The following is a 14,628-nucleotide window of genomic DNA, read 5'->3' as shown; positions in this document are numbered from 1 at the left end:
TGTTTACTCGGATGACTTTGCTCAATTTCTCTTAAAAAGACCACAATTTACGCCGCAACAAAAAATTGGTTGCCAGACAATGAACCACAATCCCATCCACAATAGATGATTCATCCAAGTAGTTCATAAACACTATCACATTTTTATTGTTTTGTAGTAAATGGGAGTAATTTACAGGACACTAAGAACTGATTATAGGCAACATCTTATAATGGAAGTATTTATTTTGATAGCTTCAATTTCTAAGGGGGGGGGGGGGAAGATGGCCGAATGATTAGCGCGTGCGCGCTGTATCATAAGGTCTGTCATTGAATCAACTGCCATGGTTTCGATTTCCTGGTTATACATGACACGGGGCCTGTCCCACCTTGTGAGTTTTCTCCAGGTCCCCCGCTCCGGTATCCTCCCACTGCTAAAGACACCTACGTGCAAGCGAATTATTAAAATAAAGTCTCTGTCTCTCTCTTCTATTTTTTCCTTGCACTAACATAAATAAAACCAGTCATCCAATGATTGTGTTAATTTCCCTCGTAGCCCAATGCATGGTGTATGCGCGTCTGCATTAGCCTTGCCTGTGACAAAAAATTATTACATTTTATTGTTGCACATTACTTTCAGGGAATATAAATAGAGTTTACAACTTCCCTCATAGCGCACGGCATGGCGTATGCCTGTCTTCATTAGCCCAGTTGGTGTACAACATTTAATTCTATTAATTTAAATTAATTCAAAATTTTCCCCATGGCATACTGCATGGCACATGCCCGTCTTCATGATCTGTGCACAAATATATTCTGAAAACCCATTTCATTTCAATTTAATTCTTGCATATTGGAGAATTTTAACCGAAATTGATGATTTTCGCCAAAGCACACACTGCATAGCATATGACCGTCTTAATTAGCCTGGCCTGTGCAGAAAGATACATACTTTTTCATAATTTTAATTGTTGCACATGCACGTGTGGAATTTAACCAGAAATTGATGCTAGTTGTAACTTACCATCCGTTATAGGCGAAGAGACCGGAGTAGAATGCGAGAGATATTTTACCGATATCAGGTTCTGTATGTTCGAAGGGGTTGAGGAAAGCTTCATATTGACCTGAAATAAGTAAAAATAATCAGTTTTAAAATCTATTAATCAAGATTTCTGTATGACAATATTTCCACCAATTTCCGGTAAATGATCGGCTAAAATCCCTGTTATAGGGCACTGTGTTTCTTTATATAAGGGTTTCCTAAACTTTTGGTGGGGGTAAAAGGGGTTTCATGAAAAAGGTATGTAAATTCCTTATGAAATGTGTTGGTATTCAGGGTTAGATCTATTTTACATGGCCATCTGCAGATTTCCCTAAGGTCAAGAGATGTGATTGTTGCCGAGGATTGTGGGTTAGGATTATAAGGGTAAGGCTTAGGGCTAGGTTAGTGCTCTCCCTGATTACATCTCATGACCTATGACAAAATCTGCTGGTGGCCATGTGACTAACCGGCATTCAAGCAATGAATTTCAGTAGCTGATACCAGTCATATAATGGGTTGATGTTCCAGGTTTTAGCAATTTTATTTACCAGAATGGGATTCAAAGATAACAGTGTTAGGGTTTATCAAATACTTATATAAAAAGTGATGACATGCACAGTAAAATGATATAGTATCTTTAATCAGCGGGAACTAGCGAAGTTTAACGTCTATCTACCTACCTCGTCCAAGTTGAACGAATCCAGTGATAATAATGAGAATGAGAGCCAACACTTTAGCGTATGTAAAAAGATCTTGAACTCTTGTGGATAATTTAACATCATAAGCATTGACGAAAGTCAGCACCACTGAAAAGATAAAAGATAAAACCAATGTAAAATATAATAAAATAGAATTTGGGATAAAATGAGTTAATTCAAGAATGGTGTGAGGTCTGGAGGTTACCAATGTAAAATATAAAAACATTTCGAATATACATCTTAGGCATAGGTCAACAAAGGTAAGACAGAGGGTCTGGCAAGGGACAACATACAGTCATTCTCATAGGACGAAAAACCAAGGCCCATGTGCACATTGGCATGCACATATAAGAATCCTTGACAGTTGAAATTCGAAATAAGAGTAGACTACATATACATCACTGCTGTCCAGGCAAAATTTCCCTCATAGCATGTTGCACATGGCATATGCCCGTCTTCTTTAGCCCAGTCCATGAAACCCAACTTCATTTTACTTGTATGTGGTATCAGATATGTTTCAGTTTTCTAATGTGGTTGGGATTAAGTTCGAAAAACCCAAGCTATTTATTATACATGTATAATTTAACACAATATGTGCATCAGTTGATTTTGTATTGTGAGTCTCAACCGTTTAAGCACAGCGAAGTTTTACTTCTTTCTAAATCTGTTTTCTAACTCAGAAAGGACTTTGACCAAGCTCATAAATTATATTGTTTTCATTTTATTAAGCCCTCGGTCAAAATAAACTTAAAGCCTGTAAAATGAATTTAAAGCATTTAAAACCACAACATATGTTACATACACATCTATGTCATTTATAACAGACATGGAAATAATTGATTTTAGTGCTTGGCCTACTTGATAAACTGTCAGTCACTAGTGAACAAATCTGACACAGAAAAAACAGTTCAAAACAGAGAAACTGTAATTATTATTATTAAAATACAAATAAGTCATATTGATTCATTACTAAAGAACAAGAAATATATAGAATATGGCCATGACAAACGGTGCCATGACAGAGCCTAAATTTGTACCTTAAACTGACAATGTCTGTGACTGGCTTGGTAATGTAAGTTAAAGGCTCAATACCACTCTTGTTGTAACTGAATAATATGTCCCAATCTTTATTCTGGTCAACAAATTGTACTATTTTACAATATTCCAATTAATTGATGATACAAATTTCATCTTAACACACCTAATTTAAAAAATTGGAAAAATTCCACTAAATGATTTGAAAAGCCTGACTTAAAGCTTTTCAAATGTGACTTGGATTTAAAAATATTGTTGAACCCTTTGGACAAGTAAAATAGGATTTAATGGATAATTAACACAACAGGTAGGACACAAACACATCTAGTACTTAGAATAAGGCTAATAAGGCTGTCAAGCCAGCAAGGGTGTTATTGTCACTTTAAATTATCATTTATATTACAATATTAAAGATACATTATGGGTGATTAGATAAAGAGCTGGCAGTTGTCACTATAAGTTAAAAAACTAGATAATGTAAAGGGAATTTGCTAAAAATTTCAGTCAAATTGATCCACTCTGAACCGAGAATTTAGCGACTGAATTTTGGGGCTAGCCTTGATCATCTTTACTAAAGTCGGTACTATAAAAAACAGTCTCTATTACCCATTTTATGATTTAATCATGAATGAGCATTCAGCAGCAGATCGGATTCTAATCCAGTAAATATCGTAGGCTATGATGATATCGAGAGTTGATTAAATGATTATGGTCTGGATAAGTTAATTAATGTCTAATTAATAATTTAGATAACATTTCAGGCCTAAAGAAAGACCTGCAATTGGCAGATACTGTATGTTTAATAATTGATATTGATTCATTAGTAAAAAAAAGATAAATTCGAGCACAAAAAATAACAGACAGGCACCAGGGGGATTGTGCCAAATCAAAGCCTGATTTTTTGCCTGACGATATCTGTGACAGGACTCTAGCCATGGTAATTTATCATTAATATTAAAATACATGTAAGTCATATTGATTCATTTTAAACATAGACACATCCACACATAGGACCTTGCTAATAGCCCATGACCTCTAAATATCACAGCAAAGTCAGAAGGTCAGTTCCCGCTTATATTAAGAGTGAAATAATTGATTTGAGTAATTTATTGTACATGTACATAAAGAGGCTTTTACCGGTTAATATTAAAGCAACAATATTGTTGTTTGTTGATAAAAGCAATCAGGGGCAGATTAAGCTTGCATGGGGCCCCTGGCTGTACATTGTATCAAATGTGAAAAGGGTGTATATTCTGGTCATTGTCCACAACACTCACACAAATGCAATTTGTATGTCAGTAATGGTAGAAAGGGATTTATTTGGCGGATAGATTTATTTGGCACTGACAATTTGGTGATCCTTTATACCGGGTCCCTTGATGGCAGCCCAGTCAGCCACCACCTTAATCCGACCCTGAAAACAATCCATCGACTCAACACAAACTAGGTCATTTTGGGACTACACATAGAAATAACACAAACTATATTTTCATTATGGTCAACTACAAACTTGAATCTTAAAAACCACCAGTTACCAAATACAACATTCAACTTTCATAATATTTAGTTTACAAAGAGAGAGAAATGGGGTTTAACGTCCACTCGACACAAACTAAGTAATTTTGGGATTAACACATGGCTCAGTTTTATTTCAATTCGCTTGCAAATAGGAGTCATTAGCAGTGGAAGGAAATCGGAGGGCGACCCTACTCCTTGTCACGTACAACTGGGGAATCAAAACCATGCCAGTTGACTCAATGACAGACCTTATGATACAGTACGCACATGCTAACCATTCGGCCATCCAACCCCCCTATTTAGTTTACAAGGCAATCCCTCAAATAACATCTTTAATCTGTTAAAATTTCTAAATTATATTCAACAATTATTATAATACAAGACTCATCTGATTATTGACAACATATCATTCTGACTTGCATAGGCTCATTGCCACTTTAAGAAAATGAGGAAAGAGTTTTATACAGAGAATAGGGAAGTCTGTCATTCAGGTGTTTAACAACCATCCAGTCTATTACAAGTCTGAATATCATTAAACATGTTGTTGAATACAATCTACACCAAATCAAATAGACCATTATGTCTTACTTACTAAACAAATATAGTTACAAAGGATAAATATTTAAGAAAATTTTGAGAAAGGAATGTTTAAATATCTCGTCAATATAATATTTCAGTCCTTGTGACGATGAAAGGTGAGATGTCTTATTCTTTTTATAGCATGTACATATCAAAATCAATCTGATTAAAACATGGATCCTGTTTCGTTTCCTTTTTTATAGTTCAAAAATTTGTTTTACTTGTCTTTCCTACACTAGGATCTGGAAGAGTAGTTACATGTATATACATATACCCTGCGTTCTTAATGATGTGAGGGATTAGCCAATGAAACGGTCTGTTACAGTGAGGTCTTGGCACATGGTGCACGAACTGTGGGCATCCCTCTAGAAACATCAATGCTGACTGATTAATCAAATGCCACTCATATGACCCTGGCATGAACTCCCGCTATAACTAGTCAAATCTTCATTTAGTGGAGGCCATCGAAACGAAATATATCAGATTGATGTCAATATATATATATTTAAGTAAGGGTAAAGAACATTTCTATAGCGAAACCTGTACTGGTATGCCCCTGTTGAAAATGAGAATGCGCCAGTTTGAAATATATGATGAGTTTGCTTTAATTTTGCAATCTGGGCAAAGTCCTTTAAAAACAGTCTAATAAATTTATGTATAAAAAGAATTGGGTGTTCAAAGTCCAAATATCCCTAGAAATCAATATACCCCCTGATATAAAAAAAAAACAATAAAGGTGCGTCTAAAGTAAAAAGATTACGATTTACGATACAAACAAGATGAAAAGGAAATCCTGTCCCACCTGGTCATCTAATCTGTTATTCCCAATCTTATCACCCCTTTCATCTGATACTGGGTTATAAATAGCTCATGTCAATATTACAACAGATAGAACTGGATATGTAAGGCTATGAAATGCTTTCGGACTGGTTCATCCAGTTACTGGTACTGGTACATAGAATTACTCTTCAAATTACATGTAGGTCTAAAGACCAGATAGAACTGGATATGCAAGGCTATGAAATGCTCTTTCAGATACTGGTACAATAGAATTACTTTTCAAATTCAAGGCTGGATTAAGAAGTAGGTTAAGATAACTCTTGACCGATATTGCTTGCATCTGTCTAAACTTAAAATGCCCAGAAATGAAATGGAATGGGGATTAAATTGTCTTACTTTTTTTGACCAACCCAGCTACTATTGACGGACATTTTGCATGCAGTGTGCTACATGTATGAGAGAAATTTTGTTGTGACAGTGGCGCTTCCTTCATCAATATCAAAGTCAAGTTTCTCGGTCCTTCCAAATGCCTAGAAACTTTTCAACTAGACAAAATGGTTGAGAGTCAGTTTGTACATATAGTTTGCGCTTGTGGATTGGAAGTTAGACCAACAATACTAATTGACCCAGACACAAATAAAATTGGCCATCATCTATGGTCCATCCCATAGGCCTATAACATACACAGGAAATATCCAACAGACAGAGCAAATTTTATGATACTGTACACCCCGAGCTGTCAGGTATTATTCAATATGTTTTAATATCAATATGACCCATAAAAGGGGGGAAGGGGGACTCCCTAAAAAGTGGAGAGAAAATGTCCCCAGATTCCCGAACAATCTTGGAAAAACAAAAAGTATATCTAGCATGTAATGCAATAAATGAAATAAATGTTACAGGTGTCACTTTCTCATGTCATTAACTATCTCATCTTTAACTCAATATCAAGATGGGCTTCTGATATACACTATTTAAGACAAAATAAACATTTTACCATTGGTACACGAATCGTGTACCATAATGCATTACAGAGCCATTTGTAACAAGGCATTCAGAAGAACAAGGTTAGACATATTCCACAAGTCATGTCAAACGGTGACATCATATTCTTATCTGGAGAGCATGTGCAATAAATACTATCGGTGTAGACTGGAATAACCAGACTTTAGAGATCGACATTCGATTGAGACTTCTGCCGTATTTCACCGAACATAACTGATTTCAAATTAGAGTATAACGGGAAACAATTGAATGTAAATATTCATATTACAATATTATATGGGTTGTGACCGACCCACTTGTGTCAATTTCTAGGTCCCAAATATTAGCGATTTAGCTCCTTTAATTTGTTCTGTTTAAGAATATGACCTCTTGGCTTTGGGTAATAAATAAACTGGTAGTTCAATGTTCACCACAGAAAACAAATCCAGTCATAAGACACACAAACCAACTGAGATCAGGCCTACCCTACAGCAGTACAACATTGGCACTTTCACTGGCCATATTGAAAAGTTACCATTGAAATTAAATGTGTACATTCAGACCAGATGGACCACAAAGTTCCTCTGGATTTCCTAGGTGGTTTTCCCTCGTTAGTGTCCAGTGTAAGACGGAGAAGCGTCTAGTGGCGTGCACATAAATTACATGTACATGTATCCCTTGGCAATTGAAATGTGATTCTACATGGTAACATATATTTAGAGAGAAAAATTTCCTTAATCATAGCACACTCAATTCATTCACAAAATTAGGGCATTAAGCCTTTCATTTTCTCATACATAGTTTTTGTGAAGTAAACCAGTTTAAATAGGGGTTACTTTACATATTTTTCTCCTCACAAGATTAGGCTATTTATGTGGATTACTATTTTCTTATGTAACCTGTTTTAGGTTATATGTATATTTATAGGCATTAAACAAATCTTAATCATTAAATCTCTCAATCTTGACTTGAGTACCTGCTTTTGGGATATAATTAGCAGCAGGCATTTTAAAAGATTCAACAAGATGTTGCTCATACATGTACTGAGCAAGCTACATTGATTGCCGCTGGCCCTATGCTATGCCAACATTGCCTCGGTGATGTACTACTGATGGAAATTTGATGAGCCTGTTTTCCCGACAATGCTAGCTTTTCACAGTTCTCCCGAGGCCTGCCGATGGTTCCATGTCAGTGGCTGGCTATGCCCCCGGAGTTTCCCTTGAACGCTGTGGAACCTGTTCCCCACGCTCATACATGTAAATCCCTGAGGCAAAAAACGCCCAGTGGGACCTAGGCATAACAATACGTTGTTTTTTAGTCAAACAGTTTAAATATGGGTTACTTTACAAGTACCTGTATTAATTTTATAAGACTCAAGCTTTACTGACCCAATATAATATTACATTATAAACCGGTACCGGGTATGGTATTACTGAAATAATAAATTAGGTGAACTACCCCATTGAATGTTTCTATTGAACCGAATCGACATAGAAACTGTGGTTATTCAGCTGTAAACAGTAAATTGTTTCAAGATAATGGATACATATATTATATATTACTGAAATTAAATGGAGTGTAACATTCTAGTACTTTGAGGGAAACAACCAGTACCGGTAGGTCGTATGATTCGCCATGTAATTGATCAGGATGGAAATTTGTGTTTCATCAAATTACAACTTCCAAGGCATGACATGTATAGAGGTGAACTTTGTTTATCATCCCATATGAATGACTATACACATTTCCTTGCCAGGCACTATATCATGCACCACTGACAAAGGGAAACCCAGTTGGAAATTCAAAAATAATTTTTGCTGTAAAGACTGGAGTCGACCACAGGATCTATTGGTTATCAAACCAGCGCCTTACTGCTAAGATACTATAGCTTCCATCTTTGAATACTTAAATTATGGAATTATAACTGGGGTCGACCCAGAGACTTCCATGTTACTGTTGGTTATTCAGCGCGTGGCTGCCATGTTTGAATAGTTTTTACTGTAATTAAGGATCCGGAACTTCGCGAGTTTCCATGTTTCAGAGAGTAAGCGCTTGGCTTGTAGTTTTTGAATACAACATAAGTTTTTACTGTAAAACACTTACTGATACATAATGCTGCTAATATTCTGACAGCATCATCAGGCTGACTACAGTCGGGAAACAATGGTTCAATAACATAGTAGGCAAACGTCAGAGCTACAATCGTTAACGTACATGGACGTACGACAACACACTCCACCCATATCCGCAAAAAAGCTAAAACTGGTCCAAAAGTTACGAAAATATAGGCATAGTCTGCCCCAGATTTGACAATTGCTGTACCCAGTTCAGAATAACAATGGGCTCCAACCATAGAATACAGTCCAGATAACAACCAAATTATAAGAGATAAGCCAACACTGCCACAGTTTTCAATAACTCCTTTAGGGCTGACGAATATCCCAGACCCTATAATGCTTCCAACAATAACAGTGATTCCATTTAATAATGTTATTTTTGGTTTTAATGATATGCCCTCGGAGTCGGACTGCTCATCGGGTTTTGGAGCTGCAGGGATACCGTCCTTGTCATTGACAACATCGTACGATTGCTTCTGTTTCGGCATCTGGAAAGTCTAGAAAATCTGGAATGTTGAACAAATATTCAAGCTTCTAAAATAGGAGCACAATTTCACACAGTTCTTCAACGACAAATTCGATTATTAAACTAGAACTACACCATATGTGAAACAAAGTAAAAGTGCGTCAACAACACCAAACCACGTGGACGTCGTAGCCTTTTTCTTCCAATCTGTTTGTCTAGGCAAACTCGTAAGCTACTGTCCATTGATAAAAGTTTATATACCGTACGTAGGACTTAAAAGAGTCCCGTAACAATGGTCGATATGGGTCAACCGTAGTTCACCGTTATCCGGCCGTGTCTACTTTCAAAATGCACTCGACAAACGCGCGGGAAATTGTGACGAGCTTTCTACTTATATTTATACAGTAAGAAAGAGCATGAACTTGCCTTATAAGGCCTTTATAAGCTTCATACAAATAGTGGACTCGTCTGTTTTCATTCATAGATTCGGGTTGTTTTTTCTGTGTAGTAACTAAGTACATACATGTAAGTTACAAGTACCCCCGATACAAAAACGGATTGCATCAGTAAATTTGAGTAAATCAGTTCTATCTTTCTACTTCTACTCTAGTTACTTCCGTGGAGACTGGCACGCTTAATAACTTCAATAAAAAGTTCTCACCCGAAATCGACGTAGATCTGTGTCAAATTTAATCGACAATAACAAGCTGTTCTTGACGATCAATGGACGCGTGGAATTCGCACGCCACGTGTTTTTTTGTTTTTTTGTTAAATTTTAACAATTTTGAGAAATAAATATAGAAGGGGAATAACTCTACTTAACGGTGCGAATTTTGTCAGAGTTATCTACCGTCCCCGTAACATTTATCGACAGGATAGATTTGTTGATCCCTCATGAAAATTCGACCAATGTGCAATCCTTGTTTTAAAATAACATTTTGGGTTGAATTAAGGCAAACAAAAACGTCATTTAAACTATAAAGTTTAAAACGACCCAGAGTAGTTTTCTTCTATTTGTTCGGCGGATTTAACATATTTGCTCAGTGTCTCGAGTGATGTTTGGGTTTTTTTCTCTATAATGGCTATAAATATTTGGTTAAAGATTTGGAAACGAACAATTGTACAGGTGAAAATTTGAGAGTGTTAAGTGCAACTGGCAAGTTCATCGTGACCTAAACTACTAAAGGAATAAGAACATTCGAATGTCGCGTGTACATATTACAACAATTTCCTTTTTTGGTGGCGAAATTAAATGCAGTTCATTATTAATTAACGCCTTTCACTTCTCCCCCAAACGGCCTACTTTCATTTCGATTCTGTAACTGTTAGGGGATCTTTAACGTGCTTCCAATGGCTTATATTCTGGACCACGCTTCCGCTCTGCACCGCTGACAAGGGGGAAATTACTGGGGAAAATATGAAGAAAATTTGTTGACCAACACTGGTTTGTGAACAACAGCAATGCCCCCGAGCAACCTTTGGCGATGAAACGTAGCAGGCGCTTGTACGTGGTTATGATCATTTATCAGCGTTGGTTATTAACAATTTTTTTGTCGAAAGTTCGATAGATTGATAATAATAAGGATATTACAGGAATCCTATTACCGTTCTTATTCCACGTCATTACTGTACAAATCTCTGAAATTATATCACAAACCCCCTCGTGATTTATTCCGGTCCAATATAATACCCGGTCAATATCACACCGGGACGCTAATATGACAGGAGTAGAGATACTTTATGACAATTTTGATGAATTTGTGAAGATAAAAGAAGTTATTTCGAGACATCAATATATAGATAAGACGGTTTCTAATATTCCTGAAAGTAGGCAGACTATAATAGAGACCCGATAGAATTCTTTGAACAGACTTCTTGACGTCATATTTAGCAAGGTTAAGTTTGTAAACAAATTCTTCTAGCCATATTGGCATTTGCACTGCAATGTAGCAATATTGTTATTAATTTATATAAGAGAGAGTGAGAGGAAGGGGGGGGGGGGTACTAGAGCGGATAATATTGTTAGAATAGTCAGATGTCATATTTGAAAACACAATGTAGCAATACAAGAGAGAGAGAGAGAGAGTGAGAGTGGGGGCGGGGGTCTATATTGACCAGAAATTAAACCTCATATGCCATAGAAATAACAACTACTGTGTCGGCATTTCATTCCCCGAGGTTTTACAGCGGAGATAGAATTACCCTCTTAAACCCACGCGCACCTGTAAATTTGTAAAGCCATTCATACGGGTTACGAACGTGCAAATTCCAATAGAAGAATTTGTTTACAAACTTAACCTTGCTAAACGTGATCAAGGTCAGATCGATTTCATCATCAGTTGTAGACCTAATATTGTGTCTGGTATTTATTTGGCGGGATCAATATCAAAACAATGACGTATCGCAATGACGTAGTAATGTTATATTTAGATGTAAACAGCTTTACGATTCTAATCTATGAGCATATTCCTGGTATACTCAGTAGGCCATGACCTTCATATATAGTCCTATATATTTATGGGTGTGAAGCCGTTAAATACAACCTTTGCAGAAAAGTACAATGTTATGAGAGAGAGAAGGGGGGTTTAACGTCCACTCGACACAAACTAGGTCATTTCGGGACTAACACATGGTTCAATATTATTTCAAAAATTAGCTTGCGCGTAGCGGTCTTCAGCAGTGGGAGGAAACTGGAACAATGTTACGTGAACTTCAAGTGTATTAGATTTACAACAAAGCCTGTGCACCATTCCTCACCTATATGCACTATTCACACCTGTATACCACATTCTGAAGACAGATGTAGCCTACGCTATCTTCGGATACAGTGATACAGATATATCATTTAGTTTCCGATCGATAGTTTCGTACGCGGTATACATGTACATGTGCCACCCATTTTCTAATACTGAGTAAAACTCCTAGCAGTGCCACATATGGCCCCTTAAGCCTCTTTGGAAGGTGTCCTTTGTTTTATGTTTTTTTGTTGGTTTTTTTTTCAAAGGTTTCGTTATTCTCAAGTGGCGCTGATTGTATACAGACAGCGTAAGTCTAGTATGAGTCTACCACATGAAGTTACGTATTACAGGTATGTTCGGATAGACCTACTTATTCGTATAAAGGTCAGGACAGCTTGTAACAAAGGTCACCTGCCTACAACTATTATCGTTTAAAGGTCACACCATTTCCTCTGAATAAAAACAAAAAAAAACATTCCGGGATATTTGAACGTAAAAACTAATAATACAGCTCAACACGTCAATGGATTCATAAAAAGTAAGATTTAACAACCATGCATTCTATTTCATTACTCTGGTCGCAATGGCCTCCATTGCTTAGTGAGTTATAAGACGTTGGATCGCTAACGTGGATCTCCCGTGTTTGATCCCGGTGTTGGTCGAGAAAGATTCAAATAGATCTGTCCGCCAATTAGCTAAATGAAAACACGAAATCCACTCGTTTCAAGATTGCTTATTGGTCTAGTGTTTTACGCTTTCACAGAGAATGAAGGCCGGGTACTATTGGGATACGGATGTGTTTGTACTTTCTCTGGGATAAACTGGTTCAACTTCAGAATGTTAAATCCTATTTTTTTGGCCAGTAGCTTCACAGCTTATTTACATACAGTAATGTAAGAACCAGTGATAAATATTATCATCAACATTCGTGATAATGATATTTACCAACCCAAAATTAGTCACTCCCGATTATCAAGATACCAAATCATGTGAATCATCTACTTTATCCTTTTTTATTGTCGGTGTATTAACTACTTGTATTGACTTCTTTAACTAACACTGTCAGAGCCAGTTGCAAAATATCATCATCAATGACATGTACCAACCCGAAAATTAAACCAAGGCTAAAAAATATTAGGACATGTGAATCATTGACTTTATCTTCTTTTTTGTCGGTGCATTAACTTCTTATCGTAACTTCCTTTTCTAACACTGAAGTTGTCGGGTGTTTTACAGCCGTGTGGTCGTCCAACTATCTGTTATCGATCTGTCCTAGAAAGGAAGGCCAAACCAATTTTATTGTTAGTTCTAATGGGTCTAGAAATGGTTCCACTACTTCCGTTTTGCTCCAGCCACACAAGACAATACGCTTCTACAATATTGCAACTATTCGGGGTCTCGACACATTTAAATAAAACGCCACTATATAGTTTCGCGAATTTTTGTTTTCTTTCACATTTTGGACTAAAAGCCCCTGAGAAGAGTAACCGAAAGTACCTTTTCTTTGTTTGTATCGAGTAAAACAAAAGACATTGGCTAGCTAACCTGGACGTCCCGTGTTCGATCGCTGCCAAGAAAGTTCATCGGGATTTTCAGTGGTGCAGGACAGAGGGTCTGGCAGAGGACAACGTATAGTAGTACGGAAGGGGCACAAAACCGAGGTTCAGTGTAAACATTGAAGGGCATGTAAAAGAACCATTGGCAGTTGAAATTCGAAATAACTTTAGGCCATAGCGTCGCTATCTGGACAAAATATATCTCATAGCACACTGCATGGCTTATACCCCTCTTCAATAGCCCAGTCGGTGCCGAAAATCAGGACGATAAACCCATTTCATTTCATTGTTTTTCCTCAAAAAGCAAAATTTTAATATGTGTGACCTCAGAGTATAGCGTAGAGGTGATGACTATATAAGGTTTATTGATTTTTGCTTTAATATTAAAGCCAACTCTACTCGCTCTCTTTTAGTTACTTTTTTTTTTCATCGTATTCATTATCGATTTTATAGTCGAGATAATAAAAAAAACCTCTAAGGTAGGGACTATCTGAATAACCAGCCTCTGTACATTACTTTCGGTATATTAACCTCGGTATATTAAGTATTTTGTGTACAATAGCCAAGATAACTTTTTTATTAAGCGAGATTAAATATTTTTGCTTTTGTAATTTAATTGTAACCGTATGCAATTCATAATTACAATTATAAACAATGTATTTATATATCTGTAAATAATTTATTACGGGAAATGAATTTATAACTCCGACTTTTTTTCAGATCCCATAATTAAATATTGTATCTTTAGATTATGTAAATATTGATTGAATAAATATTGTTAGGAAAAAAAATACCCAGCCTCTATCTTGTCTCAATACAGTACTATATTCTGTATCGGGTGGCCTAGAGAAAACAAGTACACTATTTAATAATTAAAAATATTGTAGCTATATCATTCATATTTCACCTGTCGTATAACATATACTTCACGCCAAATTGCGGGTCCGCCGCTTAAATAGTATTAACATGATACGAGTTTTAAAAAAAGAATGTAGAATTATATTTCTGCCGGACTGAGAAGTCCCATATTTTAGCGACTGTTGAGACTATAATTAATTATTAATTTTTAATTCTATTTTTGTATTGAAGATAGGGATGGCCTCTTTCTAAACAAGCTGTCTCCGCGGAGGCTGAAAC

General features: G+C 36.4%; 1 protein-coding gene across 3 annotated transcripts in view; it reads right to left on the bottom strand.

Moving 5' to 3' along the window:
- LOC126808956 (large neutral amino acids transporter small subunit 1) overlaps nucleotides 1-14,628 on the bottom strand; it is a 48,565-nt gene that overhangs the window by 15,572 nt on the left and 18,365 nt on the right. For 2 of the 3 annotated variants that reach the window (XR_008787468.1, XM_050534038.2), the window contains exons 2-3: nucleotides 1,701-1,826; nucleotides 1,003-1,102 (exon numbers count right to left, since the gene is read on the bottom strand). Coding sequence is in view for 2 of the 3 variants with exons in the window: in XM_050534038.2 (XP_050389995.1) it covers nucleotides 1,003-1,102; nucleotides 1,701-1,826 (226 nt within the window). In the remaining variant the exon portion in view is untranslated. Of the gene's footprint in view, nucleotides 1-1,002; nucleotides 1,103-1,700; nucleotides 1,827-8,717; nucleotides 9,572-14,628 lie in introns of those variants that run through there. The other variant, XM_050534039.2, reaches the window with a different exon arrangement.

This window comes from Patella vulgata, chromosome 1, assembly GCF_932274485.2.
Source record: "Patella vulgata chromosome 1, xgPatVulg1.2, whole genome shotgun sequence".
NCBI lineage: Eukaryota > Metazoa > Mollusca > Gastropoda > Patellidae > Patella > Patella vulgata.
The sequence above is the reverse complement of the archived record's forward strand: the minus strand, read 5'-3'. Positions and strand labels throughout refer to the sequence as shown.